General features: G+C 39.2%; 1 protein-coding gene across 2 annotated transcripts in view; it reads right to left on the bottom strand.

Annotated features, from left to right (window-relative positions):
• Window positions 1–15,402, bottom strand: part of alcama (activated leukocyte cell adhesion molecule a) — a 138,613-nt gene extending 123,211 nt beyond the window's left edge. For both annotated transcript variants that reach the window (XM_022681394.2, XM_022681395.2), the window contains exon 1: window positions 15,026–15,402. In XM_022681394.2, coding sequence (XP_022537115.2) covers window positions 15,026–15,092 — 67 coding nt within the window. In that variant the 5' untranslated portion in view covers window positions 15,093–15,402. The remainder of the gene's footprint in view (window positions 1–15,025) is intronic.
• Window positions 15,403–22,684: the final 7,282 nt, after the last annotated feature.

The following is a 22,684-nucleotide window of genomic DNA, read 5'->3' as shown; positions in this document are numbered from 1 at the left end:
CAATCTGCTCCAGGACTACACCTCATCCCTCAACCGTCAGTGGGAATCCACCGTTATTTGGGCCTGTTTTTTTCTCAGATAATTGCTCTTCACACTTCGAGAGAAAGTGTAAGAAAACTCTGTATTTTGCTGTATTTGTCTCTGTGTTTATCTTCAGAACCAATTAAGTGACTAAGCAGTTGGTCAAATCATTTAATTGTCATTTAAGCCTTGTAAAAATATGTATGGGAATTATGAAACTAGCTGAAAATAGGGGACCACATGTTACTAGACTTTAACTCATTCTTATGTCCAAAACTTTATTTATTTATGGCCCAACATTCCAATTCCATGAGTGGGACCAAGTCAAGGCAGATACCACTTGCAAAGCCATACCAACAAGGAAGCGGGGAACCCACTGATGAACTTAAAAGGCACTATATGTGATTCTGGACAAGGATTGTTGACAAACACATCTCCTTCAGAAGCTCTGCATCTCCCCAATCTAGAGCAACAAACAGTAGAGGAAAATATACAGCTCTGGAAAAAAATAAGACACCACATGAAAATGATGAGTTTCTTTGATTTTACTAAATTGAAAACCTCTAGAATATAATAAAGAGGAAGATGGATGATCACAAGCCATTAAACCATCAAAGCTGAACTGCTTGAATTTTTGCACCAGGAGTAAAGGCAAAAAGTTATCCAAAAGCAGTGTGTAAGACTGGTGGAGGAGAACATGATGCCAAGATGCATAAAAAAACTGTGATTAAAAGGCAGGGTTATTCCATCAAATATTGATTTATGAATTCTTAAAACTTGATGAATATGAACTTGTTTTCTTTGTAATATTTGAGGTCTGAGAACTCTGCATCTTTTTTGTTTTTTTATCAATTTTTTTTTTTCTGTAAATAAATGCTTTAAATTACTATTTGTATTTGGAACTTGGGAGAAATGTTGTCTGTAGTTTCTAGCATCCCGAATCAGAAAAAACTGATTGTCTTATTTTTTTCCAGAGCTGTATATTACATTGGAATAATATACAGCACCTTGAATGGTAAGAAACATAGGGATTAAAATAACAAAATAGCTCCACTGTAATGATAAGAACGCTAAAAAAATCTGAAGCCTCGGATCATGCTCTGAAAAGGTCAGTCATGAGCAGACATCTGTTCTGACTGGATGTCCTGTATTAATGAAAGGAGTTCTGTTGAAGCTTGTGGTTTTTCAGTTTTATAGATGGAAACGTCAGTTCACGTATTCACAAGTTTTAACAGATACAACTTCCTGTTTCAACTGTTTTAACCGAAGGTATGGCAGGGTGAAGAGGGGATTAGGGCAGTGCCAAGTGGGACACAGCCTTCAGATGAATGTGTGCATTGTGAAGGTGCTGAGAGAGAAAAAGAGAGAGAGAGAGAGAGAGCAATAGGGTAGCTTGCACCAAAATGAGTGATAGAGAGAGGCAACACAGAAATGGAGAGAGCGAAAGAGAGCAATTAAAACACTAAACATTAGCCACATGACCCACTTCTGCTATTCTCTAGTAGTTAGTAGTCTGGTCTTATAAAAGGAAGCATTCCTATAAAGGTCACAGCTTTTTTGCTCTAGTTCTCACACACACACACCCACCCACCCACACACACACACACACACAAATAGGGTCTATGGGCCTACGAGAGTGCGAGTCTCATGTCAGCTTTGCATATTTTATCTGAACTAATCGTGTGCACAGTACCACAGTTTCAGTTACTGTCCCTTTAAAATTCATCATTATATATTTTTTTCTCTGTTCTGATTGGCTGTCCTGCACTAAGACTCATTCAAAAAAGCAATAAGCAGTTTGAGTTTAACCAGTAATAACTTTATCATAAAAGGGTGTAGCTTCACAGTGCTGAACAGGCTGACTGAAAAGCAGGATGTAGGGAAATGTGTTGGTTTTTATGACATCACATGAATTCCAAACATGCTGAATACACAGATACACACACACACCGCTTCCAGATACAGACTGCATGAACTGAGGAGGGAACTGTACAATTTAAACCTTGGACAATACGTGCATGCTGTTAAAATTGTGTAAAATAATATTTTTTATTTTACTTTCAGTTTTTAGGTCTATTTTGTTCGTTACACTGCATATTTAGTCATTTGATTTTAAGCGTAATAAAATATTTGCATTCCCATTAGGCTGGCAGTTTATGATGATTAAAATACAAAAGAGGTTTTATTTACCCTCCAAAACCACCAGTGAATCTGCTCCTGTCTTCTGTTCTGACTGTTTTAGACATCAGCTTGTTTTCAATACTTTTTATAATAGCTTCCTGTGAGACAGCTTTTAGTGACATTAAAATGTTCTCACATCTAGTTCTGATAATAATAGTGCAGCATCACAGTGAACTGATTCAAAACCACTCTGAACAATTGGTGCTCATATTTGGTTAAAAAATAAAAACTCCACTTTTTCGCCTGATCAGGAGTGTGTGGATATCTTTTCACCCTACAGTACGATACCGGACTTTTTGCAGTATGATCAAATACTACGAAAGATTAGATTTATACAACACACTATAAGAAAATCTTTATACCTCAGCTTTGTCTTGCATTTAGGTCTGTTTTGGCTATTATGCTTGTTTCTTGTGGAACTCTGCATCACACTTTGTAATATATTAGATATTAGGAACTTCTGCTGGACATGGCATGCTTACCGAGTCCTATAAATTCAACTATAAATGTGTGCACAAAACCTCAGCTTTCGTTTTTAAGAAAAACACTGGGTATTTTTATTGAAAGGGGACTTATTATACCTCATTTTACACAAGTCTATGGGCTACACGAATTTTAATGAAATTCTTTGCACAAATTCACTCTTGCATAAAGAGATCTTACCAGCTCACCAGAATGAGCCATTTAAGGGCTCATTTTTTGTCACTTTTATGCAAATAAGCTGTTGCTGGCTACACCATGTTTTAAAGCTGACCTTTAACAAAATAAAAAAAAAATTAAAAATACTTACAATCACTCTCATCTGCTCACTTGCAATGAAGAGTATGTACAGATCCCTCTCTCAAACGAAGTCTGCTGGCTAATCCTTCTATGTACTGCCTGAGGTCTTTTAAGCAAATCTACTACTTCTGTGCACTTTCTATGTTTTTCTTATTGTGAAGTGACAATAGGGAAGCCATCTAAAAAGCTCATAGAAGCATATGATTCATTCCATCTCAGCTCTTTAGCAACGTTTTTCAACTGATTCACAGAAAACAGATGGATGGATGGATTGGATGGAATTTTTTGCATTTGTTACGTTTATTATAGGGGAAGTTGAGGCCAAAATGGAAATACAAAAGCATGCATCATTTTTCCAAAGAGTTTTGCATAATGTGTCCCCTTTAAATATAACGGTTTTGAAAAGTGCATCAGTTTCACACTTTCATACTGACAGCTCCTCTGGGACATCCCGCTGGCTGCTTACATCAGCACCCTCCCCTGGTGAAAACACATCCGGAACTGAGTTCTAGAGCCACAAAGTGTGAAAGAAAGAGAAAGACAGAGAAAGAAAGTGCGGGAGAGAAACTTTGCCTTTCACGGTCGTGCCCTTTTGGGTTCAGAGCGTCACTTAAAGCAGGCGAGCGGCAGGCAGGAGAGCGCCTTCTTACATGTGGAGAAACGCAATCTGCACATCACAGGCACCATCAAAGCGGCATCCTGCGAACGCCAAACCAGTTATCGTACGTCTCCATGGCTGCCAAAAAGGTTGGCCGACTTTGAATGTCAGACTGAATTGATGTGCTCAAAGCTTCAGATGGATATTTGACAGGATTTGATTTAAAAGGATGAGCAGAGAGGAAAAAATCCACCTTACCCACCGTGATTCATGACCTTTTTCTGAAAGCAGATATAAATATCAGCACGCACATTAAACATTAATGCAGAAATGGCTTCCAGACAAACGGAACGAGCAGTGGTTCGAACGGAAGACAAACGGTTAACTAGTAAATCTGAGCTTTTCCATGTAAGATACGCAGATGCGTTCTCACTAAAGGAAATGTTCTGTGTGGGTTAGGCAAGGGGTGGCACCTGTGTAGCGTATTAGCATGTGGAAGTGACATAGCATGACCCACTGCAAATTCTCCAGAAAATTACTGGATCCTATTTACAAATGGGCTGACACGGACATTATGAGGAATTTGTATTAATAGGGTGTTAGGATAAAGTCTGGGGAATGACTAGTACTGGTCTGATCTGGACATGTGGAGTAAAGTCCTGAAAGGTTCTGGGTTACTTTGCAAGTCTGAAAAAACTATAGTGGCCCAGTGTTTAGAGCTTTGGGTTATTCATAGTTCAAAATCTGTACGTTACTAAGACTTTTTACCAAGAGGCTGCAGGATAAATTCAGGGTAATAAATGAAACAACTGTTATGGGCTGATTTGCGTTCATACATAGGCTATAGTGTCTTGGCGTAAAGTTCTGAAAGATTCTGGGTTATTTTCCAAATCCTAAAGGAGGCTGGAAGCATAAAGTCCGGGCAATATCTGGTACAACTGTTATGAACTGATTTGTGTTCACACAGGCTACAGCTTCTCTGGGTAATGTCCTGAAATGTTCTGGATTACTTTGCAAGTCTGAAAGGAGCTTTAGTGGCTCAGTGTTTAGAGCTCTCGGTTATTTGTAGCTCTAAATCACAAGGTTGTTTGTTCAAGACCCACGTATTCTAATCTGCCAAACATTCACTCCGACTCTGTACTCAGCAGATATAAATATATCAGCACGCACATTAAACATTAATGCAGAAATGCCTTCCAGACAAATGGAACGAGCAGTGGTTCGAACGGAAGACAAACGGTTAACTAGTAAATCTGTGTGGCTTACATGATCCTGAGAGAAAAATGCTCAGCCCCCCCTATTACACGGCACAGAAAGCAGTGCACCCACCAGGCCTCAATTAGCAGCATTATCTCCCAGCCTGATCAATAGAAGTGGCTCAGGCACAGTCTGACTTATAACCCAATCCCGAGTAAACAAACGTATAAATAAAAGTTCCAGCAGGCGGATAATAGCTGCGAAAAGTGAAAGGGTCCCAGACAAACGCAGATCCTGAGTTATAGCTGAAGAACAGGTTCCCGAGGATAATTGGACGATCAATGCTTATCCCTCTGACCTGACCATCGACTTCCACATCAATACGTTTATATTAGCAACCGGTAAATGGGCACGAGCGGCCCAAAAGAGCCTAGTTATGGCTCCTTAAACACTGAGCCATCAACCGTGAGGCGAAGTGACACTTCATTACTGACTGATGGTGGAAGCTCTCGCCTTCTGCTGCGTGGCTCCTCCTGACAGGAACTCCGACACTCTCAGCACACGCTCTTCTCTACTCTTCTCAGTTAATTATATCGCATAGGTTTCCAACACATCTAATTAATTCCTCACTTTTTTTTTTACACGAAAAAAAAAGACATGCAGAGTTAGTGGCAGCTGATTGGCAGGAGCGAGCTTCATAATTACTACTTCCTAATGTCAAAAAGAAAGAAAGAAAAAAAAAAAGAAATAACATTCAAGAGCTAGGGACCTTTATCTGTCCAGAGGGCTGAGGTGCGGAAGGATGTGGTCAGTGAAGATTTCTTTTGATGGCTATTGATTTTTCTTAAGTGTGCTCTGACATCCAGCCTGGAGTGTTTCATTTTTTTATTTCCGCACAAGGCTTCGTTTTCACGGCTCAATGGAAAACAGGTCTCTCCCAAAGGAACTTGTCTCTGTTACAGCAGATGGAATTAATATCTCAGGCTTTTTTATAGATATACACACAGTATACACTTGTCTTCAAAGAAATGGCTGCAAAAATAGCTGCATCCAGAAGAAACGATCAGATTGCAGTGCAATATGTGGAAGGAAGATGGAAAAAAATACCAGGAACAATACATTTGAGTACAAATTTAGACCAGTATGGGCAAAAGAAGATGAAGAACTGTACTGTAAAATGCATGTGGAATTCAGTGTTGTAGAGGTTCCTAAGGGTGTCCTGCAATAATATGTTCTATACAGCTTAATAATTTTGCAGTAGGGGTCTAGAGTTCAGGTCTAGTGATTGTGACTGGTCTTGGCAAAACATCAATGTCTTGAAGGCAACCTCTTGAAACAGCAGCAGTATGTGGATGAGCATCAGAATGTGCTTTCAAGAAAAGGTAGGGCACTGGTTGTAGGACCTTATTACCTTATGCTGGGCTGTCAGATTGCCTGTAATGAAGGGCAAAGGTGCTCTGGCATTGTTCGAAACTACACCCCATAACATCATAAAACTTAATAAAAGCCTTATTAAACTGTGGCATGTAACAACAAGTCATTAATCTTGGTGACCATGTACTAAACATGGTGCCAAACCTGGCACTCACACAGAGTCGTGACACATTGGTCGTCTCTACCAAGACAAAAGCAGGATTCTGAAGGTCACTGGCGATTAACCACTGCGATTCACTGGACAGGCTGGCATGACTACATACCAAGAATTCAAGCATTCCTCTCTGCTAAGTCCATCTGGATGCATCTCAGTTTTTGATGATGAGTGTACAGTATATATTTATATGGTTCTGGATTTTAAAGATAGATAGATAGATAGATAGATAGATAGATAGATACTTTATTGATCCCCGAGGGGAAATTCTTGAAGTGAGGGAAGTGAAGTGAAGTGAGTTGAAGAGCAGCGTGTCAGCAAAAAACACAAAAAAAAAGAGTGAGTATCAGTCAAGCTCAATGCAAAGTACTGTATTTCCCTGTTTGTTTGAGTTTTATCAGGAAGCCTGTCTTCCATATCTGCTGTCATGCATCGCTACACAGCCCACATGAGTAACCGCATTACAAGGAACAATATGCAGGCCTCTCTGTTTGTCTGCCGGCTGCCAACAGGGAGTCTTCTCTGCTTGGGACCACACGCAATCATCTATCACACAGGGAAAAGATGCTTCTCCCACTACAGCTGATGCATCGCAGGTCTGTGTCTTGACAACTTCATAAGTTGTAGCTATTTTTCACGTATGATTTGCGTAAAATGTCTGGAGAATCAGTTTGGGACATTATCTAGAGTTGCCCTTTAGTGCATGTTGCGTTTAGCTGGAGATTTTCCATGTCAGATACGTAGATGCGTTCTCACTAAAGGAAATGTTCTGTGTGGTTTAGGCAAGGGGTGGCACCTGTGTAGCGTATTAGCATGTGGAAGAGACATAGCGTGACCCACTGCGAATTCTCCAGAAAATGACTGGAGCCTATTTATGAATGGGCTCACGCGGACATTACCGGGATTTTGTATTAATAGGGGTGGCAGGATAAAGTCTGGGTAATGTTTGGTACAACTGATATGGACATGTGGCATGAGTCTAAAAGGGACTATAGTGGCTCAGTGTTTGGAGCTTTGGGTTATTCATAGCTCTAAATCACAAGGTTCTGAGTTCAAGACCCTTTGTACTTCCAACCTTTACTAAGACTTTGTACCCAGACGCTGCCAGGATAAAGTCAGGGTAATAACTGAAACAACTGGTGTGGACTGATTTCCGATTTATTCATAGCTCTAACTCACAAGGTTGTCGGTTCAAGACCCCGGTCTTCTGTGCTTCCAACATCTACCCCCTCTAAATAATATCCTAAAATGTTTTTGGATGAGTCTAAACAGGTTTATAGATCATAAGTGTTCAGAGCCCTGGGTTACTGCTCACAAGGTTGGGGGGGGGCGGGGTTAAGACCTACTTACCCTAAGATGGCAACGTTTACACAGACTTTGTACTTGCAGGCAGGACTCACATACAGGCTACAGACCCTCCAGGTAATGAACAGAAATGTGTTTAGAGCTATGGGTTACTCATAGTTTTAAATTACAAGGTTGTGGGTTCAAGACCCACATCCTTTAAGTTGCCAACCTTTACCTGGACTTTACAATAAGGGTCTAGGTTCATATACAGACTAAGGGGCTTCAATGTAATGTCCAGACAAGTGTTCATAGATATGGATTCTCCCAATTTTAATTCACAAGGTTGTGGGTTCAAGACCCACTTCCTCTAAGCTCCCAACATGCACCCTAACTTTGCACTGGACTGCTGGACTCACATATAGGCTATAAGTCCTTCAAGTAATGTCCAGAAAAATGTTTATAGCTATGGGTTACTCATTGGTTTAAATTCACAAGGTTGTGAATTTGAGACCCACATACTCAAATACATAAATTGTAATTAATTACATACCAAACCTGACCTCAGGCTCTGACCCCAGTTTTCCAAAGCTTGGATATCCAAGACGATACAAATGGTACTTAACTAGGGACCAAACCTCATACATCATATGTTAACCACTGGCCTATTAGATGGGTAAATTCAAAAATATAATTGGCTGTCAATCCAAAGACACCCACACATCCAGCTTAACATCTTGATAATGCATTGCCATGTCAATCCCATCATCTTGAACATCACCTTGATATTTGGGTTATACAGCAGACATGCACAAGCATAAAAATCACCAAGGCATTGTGAGCCATAATAAAAACAGACAAGCAGTCAAGTGAAGTCGGAAATGGGGGTGTTGTTGGTGGTGGTGGGAAGGGGCGTGGGGGCGCACTGGAACAGACAAGATCTATTCACTTTAAATGAATGAATCCTCACTCTAGAGGCTGGTAAGTGTGGCCTGGTGCAGTACCCTCCCCAGCCCCCCTGCCCTCCCAACTGGGGCTCCGATTAATCCATTAGCGGATGAGGCGAGTGCAAACTCAATGGGCAGACAACACCCTAGGTGGCGACACACTGTGTGGAGTATATATATATATATATATATATATATGTGTGTGTGTGTGTGTGTGTGAGAGTGTATACTCAGGGGAGGTTTCTAGGGAGTTTCTAGCAAAAGGCAGAGGCCTCATCTGTCATATGGCCACAGGGGATTTACTGTAAAAGCCATTTCTGAAGACGTGGCGCTAAGTATGTTTGGCACATCAATAAGTAATGCAATAATGGACTCATCACTTAAGAGGGAACATGGATGGACAGCCTAAACACATATGGCTGGCCCAAACAACACTTCAACCATAAACATGATGGATGGATGTTCAGATTCTATTTTTTGTGCGCAACGCAAACTTAAATGAGGTTTTTTGATTTCCATATTTAGTTATTCCAAGCAGCATGAGGCCCTAGAGCAGCGAGCTTCTCTTTCCTTTTTTTCCCGAGCACTCCTACTGACTTGAAAGCAATTCTATACTTTTGCTACAAAGAGATGAATATGCAAATACTAATTAGAGCGCTCTTTTAAGCACACACGCTTCCCTGTTTGATTTCTCATCGGAATTGACAGTAATCTGAAGCATTCCATGTATGCCAATAATACGCAAAGACAAACCGTTCCACAGCCATATCAAAATGCAAAGGCACGAAGACCGGAGTGGTGTGGGGTGGTGAGGTTTGGGGGGGGGGGGGTGTTCTATCTGCTGACGGCTCAGTCTGCCGGTACTGGGCTTTCCCAAAAGAGCCACATCTGCGCCTGGTGAACTTAATGGAATTTAGAATTTCTCGCCAAATGCAAATCTATCTCGCCCTCCCTTCTTTCAGTTTCGATTTTCAGTTCCTATTTATTGTGTTCACTCACCCCCTCAGCAGTCAAATGTCATTCTGAATGACATCACTGGAGTGAAACCTTCGCATACATAAACAGAAGTGGCAAGTACGCAAAATGACCAGGCCTGTGTTTCTGTTCTTAGGCCATTAGACAATGAAAATTTCTTCCCCAAATGTAGGAGAACCAATTAAATCACTCGCTCTCTCACTAGGACTCCCTCTATCACTTGCAAGCCTCTCAACACTGACTCAAGGAAAGAGCCATCTACCCACCCAGAAAGAACATGGCCAATTGTGCTCTTTCAGGCTCCGGCTGCTAGCTATGAAGCAGCATAATTTGGGATTCAAACACACATTTTTTTGCCATAGTGTCAGCATCTTAGGTGTTTTACCCCTTTAGTATATTTTCCTTGGTCTGGTCTGAATCAACTTCCAAGTGTTTTCCCTTTACTTTGGTTTCACAAGAGAAATATAGCAAGTGCAACAAAATGCCTCACAACAAATAATTATGGTCAGACCTGTTGGGGACGGGAGCAAAAAACAAATACAGAAAGAGGCTCCTCTGTTCTAGGCAAGCGCATAATTATCTGGGTAATAAATCAGGCTAAACAGCTGTTTAGCTCCAATGAGAGAAGTACTTTTAAATGTTATTTAGGATAATCTTCTCACCACATACTAACTCCACCAGAGTTCATTTGGGACCGGACCAAGAACACCTCCTCTCGTGGGTCTCTCTGTGTGGTTGTTTTGCTTCGTACTACAGTGCGATTCCTGTGCTCAAACCTGCCCAAACGAATCGCACCAACAGTAAAAACAAACCAACAAGTCCAGTTTAACCACACTTAAAAGTGCCAGTTTAAAAAACACTCTTAATCGGCTGGGCCCAATAACGAATACACATTCATAAAACAAGCTTTAATTAGTCTGCTATCACACAAAGCACACAAGATCTGGCCTTCAACTGTGTGTTGAGAGAAGTGTGGGCCCTAAGAAGTGGAGCCTCTATGGGTAGCGCACTTCTGTGCAAACAGTGGAAGGTGTCCACCACCATTCAAAATGAAGATTAGTCATGGTGTTTACAGTCCAACAAATTAAAGTGCGGGTTGAAGATGTGATAGGCGGGAAGCTGACGGCCAAGGAGACGAGGGGGGTTTGCTCCTGCGTGAAAGAATTTAATTGAATGCTCAACCTCTGGGCTTACAAGGGTAGCAGCGGCACTCTTAATCCTGCCACGTTTTTTTTTCTTTCTTTTTTTTCCTTCGTAAGAGCTAGCTAAGCCCAGAAGCAGTGCTGAGAAGACACGAGCTGCAGGCTACACAGGCTGGGACCACGCCCTTTCTTTTATCAGGTAAGAACCTACAAGCTATAAGCATTCGCCTGGAGAGAAGAGTCTGCTACTCCAGAAGTGCAACTGCCTGTAACTGCATTGTAGCACTAATAATTGCGTTCCTGTTGAGATGGGGAGCAAGAATCTGCTAAAGGTTTCTTGCTTGTTTTCTAAGTGAGCTTAATTTCAAACAGCCCTTGACGCTTTTGCCTCATCAGAAGGCAGGGAACGGGGATTCTTCTAGAAAGTCTCACGAGGAGCTCATTTTCCTGCCGTGTGATGAGCTCGGGCTGAAACTCATCATATCGCATTTACTGTAATTAAACTGTAACGAGGAGAGTGAACAAGGTTTTGAAGGATTTTTCAGGAAAAAAATAAGAGCGTGAAGGCTATAGAAAGCTGTATATAGTTCACCATTCAGTCCATCTGAGCCCAGTGGATAAAGAGAAGCATTTAAAAAATAGACACTGGTTTGTCATATTAGGCCTACTAGTGGATGGTTCTTATGTTTATGTTTTGGGATTCAAAAGCTGTGATATCAGAATCATATTTGAGGTTATTTGCCAACCTATTACTATTAGTAATAGGTTGGCAAAAAACCTCAAATATGATTCTGATATCACAGAATGTATCGATGTGGGAGGTCTGGCTTGGTATTTTTCATTTACATATGTGCTGATACTTAAGTAGTAGGGATTCATTGACTTTTTTGTGGTCCTTTATTGGTAGGTCTAATGGGTGTTAAAATGTTAAAAAAATGTTTCTAGTTAAGGTTATTTGGCAAACAAGTGCCAAAATGAACATGCTTTATCACATTTTTTCATTCATTTTGGCACTTGTTTGCCAAATATCAGTGATATCAGTGATATTCTGTGATATCAGAATCATATTTGAGGTTATTTGCCAAAAATTAATGAACAAAGCAGGAAACAACACCCACCCACTTTCACAGAAGCTACAAACAACATCAGGGCAATTCTGGCCACAGTAAGAGAGAGAGAGAGAGAGAGAGAGAGAGAGAGAGAGAGAGATCAGTGGGAAAATTAAAGTTGGGTAACTTTGACTCATGTGACAATGTCATAAGTCATACAACCTATTACTATTAGTAATAGGTTGGCAAATAACCTCAAATATGATTCTGATATCACAGAATATCACTGATATCACTGATATTTGGCAAACAAGTGCCAAAATGAATGAAAAAATGTGATAAAGCATGTTCATTTTGGCACTTGTTTGCCAAATAACCTTAACTAGAAACATTTTTTAACATTTTAACACCCATTAGACCTACCAATAAAGGACCACAAAGTCAATGAATCCCTACTACTTATGTATCAGCACATATGTAAATGAAAAATACCAAGCCAGACCTCCCACATCGATACAGCCCTAGTTATATTACTGATGGTCTAACTGAACTGAGATAAAGGCAAGACTGATTGAAACTGTGAAGCCACACCAAAGCAAATAGCGAGAGGGAGAAAAAAAAAATAGGCCTCAGATCCACATCAAGGGAAAATCACCAGCAACCAAAATGCGGTTTAGATCCATATCCACATCAAGGACAAAGGTAGAGCCGAACAGATTAAATCAGATCATCTAATCTTTACCGGGATTTTCTGGACACTTATCACAGGGCGAGAATCAATAAAGTGGCAGAACAGAAGTTAAAAAAAGAACAAAAGAAAAAGAAAAAAAATAATGAACAAAGCAGGAAACAACACCCACCCACTTTCACAGAAGCTACAAACAACATCAGGGCAATTCTGGCCACAGTAAGAGAGAGAGAGAGAGAGAGAGAGAGAGAGAGAGAGAGAGAGAGATCAGTGGGAAAATTAAAGTTGGGTAACTTTGACTCATGTGACAATGTCATAAGTCATACAATAGGCCAATGAATGACAATGCGCGGTATTTCCACAAACACACACACACACACACACACACACACACTCGCGCGCTCTTTCTTTACCACACGCGCTCTCTCATATCTTCATACACCCCCTCCCTGTGATTCCCTCGTGCGGTTCTTTCTCACAACATTGCTGTATAGCAAAGTTCGTGGACACTCGAAGTCACTAAATGAAACATATTAACAAGTGCACCGAGCTCGTGCTCTCGTGAACAGGCTACATTAATAATATCAGTAATAGGTGACGTATTTAGTATTTAGATGAAAGGTCAATGGATAAATAAACCCAAGTGTGAGGAGGACCTTTGAAACCCCCAGAGACGGTGCCCACCGCAGCAACACGAAACCGAAAGCACAGAGGCAGGGCAGATTACACGCTTTTGTTTTCGGTAAAGCAGGTACTTTTTTCCTTTAGTCACTTGCCTCTTGTATATGTCATGTTATGATTTAAATAGCCTTCATATTGGGATTTCCCAGTCCACCTTAAATCGAGCGGCTATTACAGTATAAAGAGTGGAACTGCTGGACAGTGGCTAGAGCGTCGCCAATGCAGCATTTAAGGTGGACTAGAGAAATTGAATAATATTAAATACAAATTGTTTATATTAAAGTAAATAGTGAATAGGCAGGTTTAGCTGCATGATACGTTCATGGTCAGTTTATTTCGTGTAGTTATTAGCTAACTTAAGTTAATACAAAGGGTGGGAGGGGTTCCATCACTGGAACGCATATAACGCATTATAAACGCATTTCTGAATGAACCTGCAGCACCACAAAGCGCAGGTTACTAGGTTATATGTTATAGTTTAGTTAGTTAACTTAGCTAGCTAACTAACTAGAGAACTAATTTATTATTAACAAGTTAAGCTAGCTATTTAGCCTTGTAGCCTAAATGTAGGCTACTAAACGTGTGTAAGAACACTTGTTGGGTGTTCCCTTTAAGCCAGTTTGCCTCTTAATATTAAATGCGATGATATGAATTGTTCTCTTGTCGTAATTCCCCAGTCCACCTTAAATAGAGCAGCTGTTACAGTCTTGAGCGTAGAAGAGAACTGGTGTACAGTCACTTCGGCGTCGCCAGGGCACTTTTTAAGGTGGACTGAGGAAATGTATTAATAGTGACTAAGAATGGAATATAAAATAGTGAATACGTAGGTTTAACTACACAAGTTACAATTCAGTTCATTTCGTGTAGTTATGAATTAAAGTAGGTTAATATAAGGGTTGGGAGGGGGTCATTACTGTGCAGTATTTAAGGTGGACTGAGGAAATTAATTAATATTAACTACAGGTGTTTTGCGTTTATCTCGTGTAGCTAGCTAGGTAACCTAGTGGGCAAAGGACAGTTCGCACAAGGGGATGGGAAGGGGGTCCATCACTGTTTCACAAGGTTCACACACCAAGCTTATGTTAGCTAGACACTATTAGTTTAAAATTAAGATTTTTTTACGCTAAAACGAAAGAGTAAAGTTACCTAAACCTTTTTTCTGAATGAACCTGTAGCACCACACAGCGCAGGTTACCCATAGCCCTATAGTTAACAAGATATGTTATCTAACTAGCTTCAAAGAACATTGAATAAACATTTGTTTGTTTGTTTGTTTTTAGATTTATTTGGTTGCATTAGCTACATCAGAAACAACCTTTTAACGGTGCTACATAAACATAGGTTAGTGTTGCAATCCTGACATTGAATCAACGTTCATTTAAATGCTTAGGTGAAAGATGCTCCCCACACATTGTATTTAATATTAATTGTTATAGTTGTTACTTAAATCTCCATTTCTACACTGCAATACAAAGAAGATATATCCAGTAGCATATTGAATGTAAGTGAACCAAACAATTAATTCTGGCCTTTTGAGTTTGAGATTAAAACGTTGTTTCAAAGCATTTGTGATGGAAAAATTAACGTTGATTCAACGTCCTTTTGCTAACCTAACTTACTAGGTTAGATATATGGTTAATAGTCTAAATATAGGCTGCTTAACTTAACCTATCTAGGTTAGTGTATATCTTTGCTTGAGTAGTAATAACACTTGTTGATGTTTTCTCACTAAATAAATAAATAATAAATAAAATACGAATTCAATGGAACAAAAAAAAAAGTTCGCAGCGTCAAAACACTAAAACACGCGTCTCATTTCGTGTCACTAAAGCGCAGCTTTACAGTTCACGCAGCTCCAGTCCTCCACGCTCGCTTTCACACACACACAGCCTACCTTGAGCGAACATCTCCGCGGCGAAGAAGGCAGCCAAGACGCGGACGGCCAAGTGCATCATTCCCATAGCTGGAGAATCAGCGGCAGAGCAGCAGGTCTCCTGTTTACGGTCACCCGACCAGATGTTTCTGAGTCCAGAGAAAAATCTCAAACCAAACGAGGGCGAGGAAAAGCGTGTCGACTTTCTGTCCACACGCAGGAGTCGACGAATACGAAGCCAAGTTTCTCTGGGAGATGAATGAACCGCACTGAGAGGCAGAGGCAGCAGCAGCACAGCCGGGCTCTGAGCAGGTGAACTGAGAGGAGAGCGCGGCGGGAGGGGGGGCTTTGAGGCAGGCACAGGAGCGTCAGCGCCACACCCACCGCACAGAACCCCGCCCCCGCTGCCACAAGACACGCCCACCCGGGCACGCTGCTGTTGATGGGCGTGTGGCGGCTTTGCTGGGCGCCATGGGAAATTTCATCTGACGTGTGGAGTGTGGAGAGTTTGTTAACCTTCAAAACGCGAAGTTTGGCGAGTTTTTGGAGAGTTTACTGTCAAAATATGAAGTTTGTCTATTTTTGAGCTCTGTTTCTGTCAGTTTTTTTTACAGGACCACTGCAACCAGAAGAACAAAGGTAACAAAAAATGGCGAGAAAAACAAAACAAAACAGGTGGGGAAATTCAGTGTGTTTTATTATTTAAAAAAAAATCTGCAATATAGCCTACAGCTTTGGAAAAAATGAAGAGACCATCTCTCGTTTCTCAGATTTTTCTGTTTATAGGTATATGTTTGAGTAAAATGAACATTATTATTTTATTCTATAAACTATGGAGAACATTTCTCCCGAATTCCAAATAAAAATATTGTCATTTAGAGTATTTATTTGCAGAAAATGAGAAAGGGCTGAAATAACAATAAAGATGCAGAGCTTTCAGACCTCAAATAATGCAAGTAAAACAAGTTAAAATCCATAAAGTTTTAAGAGTTCAGAAATCAATATTTGGTGGAATAACCCTGTTTTTTCATGCATCCTGGCATGTTCTCCTCCTCCAGTCTTACACACTGCTGTTTTGTAACTTTATGACTTTACTCCTGGTTTAAAAATGCAAGCAGTTCAGCTTGATTTGATGGCTTGCATTCATCTATCTTCCTCTTGATTATATCCCAGAGGTTTTCAATTTGTTAAAATCAAAGAAACTCATAATTTTTGAGTGGTCTCTTATTTTTTTTCAGAGATGTATATTAATATTCAAATCATCAGAACTTTAGTATGAAGTATGCAGGAAAAAAAATATTTATTTAAATATTTAGTAAACAAAAAACTGATTTTTTAAGGTAGGCCATCTTTCTTGGATGACAGCTTTGCACATTTTGGCTTTTTCTCTCACTCAGATTTATGAGGTAGAGTCACCTGAAATGGCCCTCAGTTAACAGCTGTGCCTCGTCAAGAGTTAATTACTTACCTAATTATTAATTTCTTGCCCTCTTAATGTGTTTGAGAGCATCAGTTGTAAAGTTGTGAAGAGGTAGAGTTGGTATACAGTGAATAGCTCTATTTGAGTACTGTTCCCATCCATCTTATGACAAGAACTACTCTACTAAATAAAGAAACAAAAATAAATGTAGGTAAATCAATCCAAAATATTTCAAGAAAGTATTGAAAGTAGCCTCAAGTGCAGTGGCAAAGACTGTTAAAAACATTATATGATGAAACTGGCTCTTATCAGGGCCGCTCCAAAAAGGAAAGACCAAGAGTTCATAATGTTCATAATGTTGCATGTTCCCTCTGTTGCAAGATCATAAGAGCCCAACAGTTCTACACTCAGGAATCCTGCGGAATCCAGTAAGCCAGGGCGATATTAGCTATCGGTTCCTCCCACATAGCTTGTTTTAACATGGTAAACACACAGACTACAGGCAGATAATACTCACCTCTGAATGGCAGAAGAGCTAGTACTGAGCGTGGTTAGCGGCTAATGATAATGCTGCTACAGTCTTGAGTCTCAGTGCTGGAGAACTAAACTAAAACTCCTGTATAACACTGCACTTCAGCAGAGTGGCTTTACTGCTCCTCACAACGTGACTGGAAAATTTCATACATAAGTCGCACCGGACTATATGACGCACTGACGATTTTGGGGGAAATTAAAGGATTTTAAGTGTGCCTTAACCATGTTAACCATCATGTTAAAAAAATCTCAATCTCAAAAATCTCAAAAACAATCTTTTCTTTTTTTGTAAGCTTGTTTTCTATGGTCAAGGTTGTTGCTGCTAAATCAGGCAAGAACATTTATACTGGCGAATATTGTTAACTAGCTTAGCTCTTAACCACTCTGCTGAAAAATCCAGCTGAATACTAGCTTTTTTTACTGATAGCTGTTTTCATATAGTTTTTAGCTGTTTGTTGATGGTCAAGCTGGTTTCAAAGCTAGTCATCCAGGCGAAAAAATGAACCTTTACTGATATGTTAGCAGGTTAAACACTTCCTGACCCTTGTAGGGAACATTGCATTAGATTTTGCCTCATGCTTGTTGAGCATGGTCTTGCTCATTATAATGGTCAATGCTGGTTAACCTGCATGGTCTAGCTTGGCAATACTGGCTGTCTAGCCTGCTCAGGTTGATCATGCTTGTAGACCAGCTAAACCATTTCACTCAAACAAAACCATACTATGTGCTGGTTAAGAGCTAAACTGGTCAATCAGTATAAACTGCTTGAACATCTTGAGCTGGCCAGGCTATTTTTTTTTTTTTTTTTTTTTACCACTGTTAATCTTCATTTGTCCAAAGTTTGGAATTTCCACAGGGGAAATCAAGGTAAAAGGTCTGACCAGTAAATTGAATTGGCTACTTTTACCAGTTAATGAGCATGGAATTTCCCAGAATGGTGCGCTAAATTACTTTAAAAGTGGCCCAGGGCTCAACTTCTCTTTGGGAGTAGCAGAGCTGAAATGGTCACTTAAATCAAAGCGCACAATTTGTATGCAAAGAAAGTCTTTTGTTTATTGCACTGTTCTTTGTTGAATTTAAAACTACATTCATTAATGGCCTTGGTTGACCTCTACAATACCCTGTCAGCTCAGGTATGTGAATAATACAGTTCACCTCAAATCTGTAGTAAAGTCATTGTAGTGTAGTTTATAGCGGCACCCCAACACAGCTTAAGATCTACCACCCTAAAATAGAGCACAGTTCTGTGATCAGATAAATCAACATTTTAAATGTTAAATGAGCTTTGTCCCAGAGGAGACACCAGGGTTTTCGGATCATGTTGACATATGGCAGTTTTAATGCAGTGAGGGCCTGAAGCTCAAGAGCATCCAATATTGACTATTGATCTTGTCCCTTGTGCATACGTTTTGTGCAAAAGGAACATCTTGTTTTATGATGAGAAAGATTCTAAAATGTTCTACAATATTTAGACACAGCTTCTCGCACATTCAGGACCATCAACCAACCTTTATTTATGAGAAACTGTTGATCTGTAAAATTCTCTTTTTGAACCCAGTCTTATAAGTTAGTTGCACATTCTTTCTATTGCATCTGTTTTTTATTAGTACCTCTTCCTTTTCCAGATTTGAGTTTCCCCATCCCAATTTCTTTTGGACATGTTCCTGCCATAAATTTCTAAATGGGTTAATATTTTTCGTGAAACAGTAAAAGGACTTTCAACTAGAGCTGAGCAATATAATGGTATTTTATTATATTGAGATAAACAATTGTATTGTATCAACTACATTTATTTCTAATCATATCAAGGATACCATCAATGCTTAAAGAACACTGACCCAACCTGACGATTCCTTATAGAGAGTGTAAAATGCAGCAAAAATTAAATAAAGATAAAAGAGTATCTGAATAGCAAAAAAAAAACATTTTCTGCCACTGTTCACTAGGGGGGGCAATATTATATCGTATACAATATATCGTCTATTATTTACTGTAAAGCTTTAGGTGTATTTATTGTATAATTGTTTTAGTTTGTAGTTTATATGCATGCACGAAATATTCTGCAATATTATTTGCTGCATTATATTATTTTATGCTATATTATTTATTTTGCCACATTATGATTATACTGTTATACTATTATACTATATTGCTGAAATGAATGAATTATTTTAGTTTTCCTATATCGCCAAGTATATCGTTATCGCAAATATACCCTGAAATATCGTGATATTATTTTAGAGCCATATCGCCCACCCCTACTGTTTACGCATTTTGTGTGCATGTCAAAACACAATAAATCTATTATGCGTATTGTGTCTTTAAATATCATATTTTTGACCATATCACCCAGGTCTATCACTGCATGATTATGTAAACTGTGGGCGGTGGCTTGTATCTACAGTACCAGTTACAGTACAAGTTAAAATATAGTGATTAAGGGGTGTGTCCTAAAACTTTTGTCCTTATAGTGTAGTCTATTTCATGTTGAAAGATCCATAACATGGATCTTTTGTTGTTGTGCTGTATGAATAATCAGTTGTTGTGCTGTATGAATAATCTGAAACAGGTGTGTTTTTAACCCTCAAAGACCTCCCGATAGTCCAGATTTCTTACTCGAGTCCGAATCGCAACACATAGGGATAGTAGAGAAATGTGAGCTGCTTGTGTCCCTGAGGACATATTTGAGAACAACTGTATTAAACCATCAAGCCAAAGCAATCTGCACTACCAGCAGCGCTCCTCCTCTTTTCAGTGTGTTACATGCATATTTTACTGTAGATATAATGAGGAACTCAGTCATGTGCAAAATGTTTTCCTGAGAAGAATGACTATTTTTGTTTGTTTTTCTAATGAAGATGACACATCACTATCGGAATGCTGCGGAATATTTTGAATCAGGGCCATTAAATGCTGATGCACCAGTTTTACCCTAAAACCTGAAACAGAAGAGGAATGTTAAAGAGATAGTATTGGTTTCCTTAGTACTTACAGATGTTTACTGAATGTTAACATACCTGAAACTCACAGTTCCTGGAAGGCTGTTACATGATTACCTCTTAACCCTTTATGAACCTTGGCCTTATTTTGGAGTTGTAAACACCCTCTATTCACTATAAAATACTTTAGTATTTTTAGTAATAATTTAGTACTTATTTAGGTAATTATTCAGTACCCACTAATTTAGTATGTACTACTTATTGATTAATTATTCATTAAGTGTAATGATTTAATTAATTAAATAAGCAGTACCAACTAATTATTTCAGAACTACTAATACTTAATATTTAAGTACTATTTTTTTCCCCAAGATCTTCTTGTTTATGTACTAATCATTCAATTACTAGTCATTTTTACTACTCACTACTGATATTCAATAAGTAATAATTATTGAATACATGCAAAATATTTAGTACCTACTCATGTTTTAGTAATTGCTATTCAGTCAGTATCTACAAATAATTGGATAAGCATTAGTTATTAATGCCGAGGTAGGCGAGGCCACAAAGTCACTGGTTGACATAGACACCCCAATTTTCTTTTACTAGCTACTGCAGACAATGAAGCTTGAGAAACAGTTAATATGCAGCATGCATATACAACTCAGAGAGACCTATATTATTATAATACAAAGAACAACAAAAAGTGCATTTTAGCACAATTCTGATTATTACTGAACCTACTACAACACTACTATGCAACTCACATACAGGCTCTTACAGTGAAAAGGGTTAATAAAGTTAATTTTTTTCTGTTTTGATGTATGTTAGTGTGTTACCTGCTGCTGTTAAAGCTCACCTTCCGTCGTTTTTTCTTTCATTTTAAAATGTCTAGTTGTGGTCTCTAGTATGAATGAATGACATGTGAGCCGTTTTTGTAAAAAAAAAAGTGCTCAGGTGTCTCTGTATAGCTCTTTTTTAATGGACTGTTTTAGGGGTGTGTCCAAAATGACCGGATTCCAGCTTTGCTCATGAATATTCATACATGCAAACAGCATGCAAATATCTCTCCTCTGATTGGCTAGGAGCACTGCGACGCCCCTCCGCCACTCTGCCGCTCACTGCCTCCCACCTCCTAACTGATGAGCGGTGATGTTGTGTCGCTTCAGCTCCGCCTCTGGGAGTTTCTCGAGCCAAGGTGGGCTGGTCTGTGAGTTTCTGCCTACGTAGGCAGAAAGATAATTCAAAATTCACCCGTTTTTCGGAGGGGGGGAGGGGGGATTTCTTTGCTTAGCTCCTGCAGACAATGGGGGCTGCAAAACAGTTTAATGTGCAGGTGTACACATTCAACTCGGAGAGACCTACTGTATTCCACAAAAAACAAGAAAAATCGGATTTTCGCGGAAGGTGAGCTTTAATGGGTTAACCTGGGTAACAGTGATAACGTGGTACAGCAGTGCAGGTAGGACAGTCTCCATATAACAGATGCACAGGCCCATTAACATCTTTATTGGACCCTTTATATTGCTACTTGAACAAACATACACCGGTAGCTCATATGTAGCTATGACAACGTAATATACTTCAGCCATTAGACTACATTAGAGCTCCAACATGGCTGAGACGTTCCGCAAGCAAACAAGCAAATTACACTGCCGTTTTTAATTCACTGAAGGCCGTTTTCACGTAAGTGGTCCAATTTCAGCTCTGAGGTCCATAAGATCCCGGCTATGACTCGGCAATGACACTGATGGTCTAATTGAACCAACTATTTGTATTGCTACTGTATTGCTGCAGTATTTAGGATTAATAAAGGTCTGTCATAAAAGGTATGTTATCAAAGCTATTCATTCAAGTGTGCCATACACAGTTCCAGTCAAAAGTTTGGACACCCCGTTCTCATTCAATGTTTTACCTTATTTCTTTATTTACTTCATTATAATAATACTACTGAATACATGAAAATAATTAAGTGACACATATGGAATTACAGTAAACAGTGGTAAACAGTAAAAAAATAAGTGTTTGGCCAAAACCCTAAAACTGAGATGGTGATTTGAGGTGATTTGAGATGAGCTGGAGCTTCACAGCATTAAGGAAAAGCAGCAACTATTGTTCAGCACCTCCAGGAACTCCTTCCTGCAAGACGCTGAGAAAACTATTCCAGGTGACTCTCCCTCATGAAGCCCCTGAGATTACAATACCAACAGTGTGTGGATCTGTCCTCAAAGCTAAACGTGCTACTTAATAGAATCATACAACATATTCTGGTTGTTTAAGACTTTTTTTGTTTACTTCAAAAACAATTTACAATCAAAAAAAGAAAGAAAACACATTGAATAAGAACAGGGGTGTCCAAACTTTTGACTTTACAGAGGTACTGTACAAATATAACATGATAAAAGTAGACATAGAGTAACATTGGTCCTTATTGACCAACAGAGCATTTGCTTTTAAAATATCTCCAAATAGATGTTTTTTTTTTGTTGTTTGTTGTTGTTTAAAACTTTTTTTTGTAAAAAACTTTCTTTTAAAACTGTTTACAACAAACTGTTTACATGATTTCAGCTTTTGCTGCAACCAAAAACAAAACAAAAAGAGTAATTTAACTTGTTTATTTATTCCTGGCCTTTTCCTGTATATAGAACCCATTATTTCAGTGTTCCTTGTTAAGCCTTTTGTATTTATTTTCTCTGTGTTTTGTGATTTCAGGTCTGTCTGTTTGTTCTTTGTTATTCTCCTTTGTTTTGCCTTCTTAGTCATATTTATTTCAGTCTAGTTCAATTA

This window comes from Astyanax mexicanus, chromosome 20 (assembly GCF_023375975.1).
Source record: "Astyanax mexicanus isolate ESR-SI-001 chromosome 20, AstMex3_surface, whole genome shotgun sequence".
Classification (NCBI taxonomy): Eukaryota; Metazoa; Chordata; class Actinopteri; order Characiformes; family Acestrorhamphidae; genus Astyanax; species Astyanax mexicanus.
Note: the sequence above shows the minus strand (reverse complement) of the source record. Positions and strands in the feature narration are given on the sequence as shown.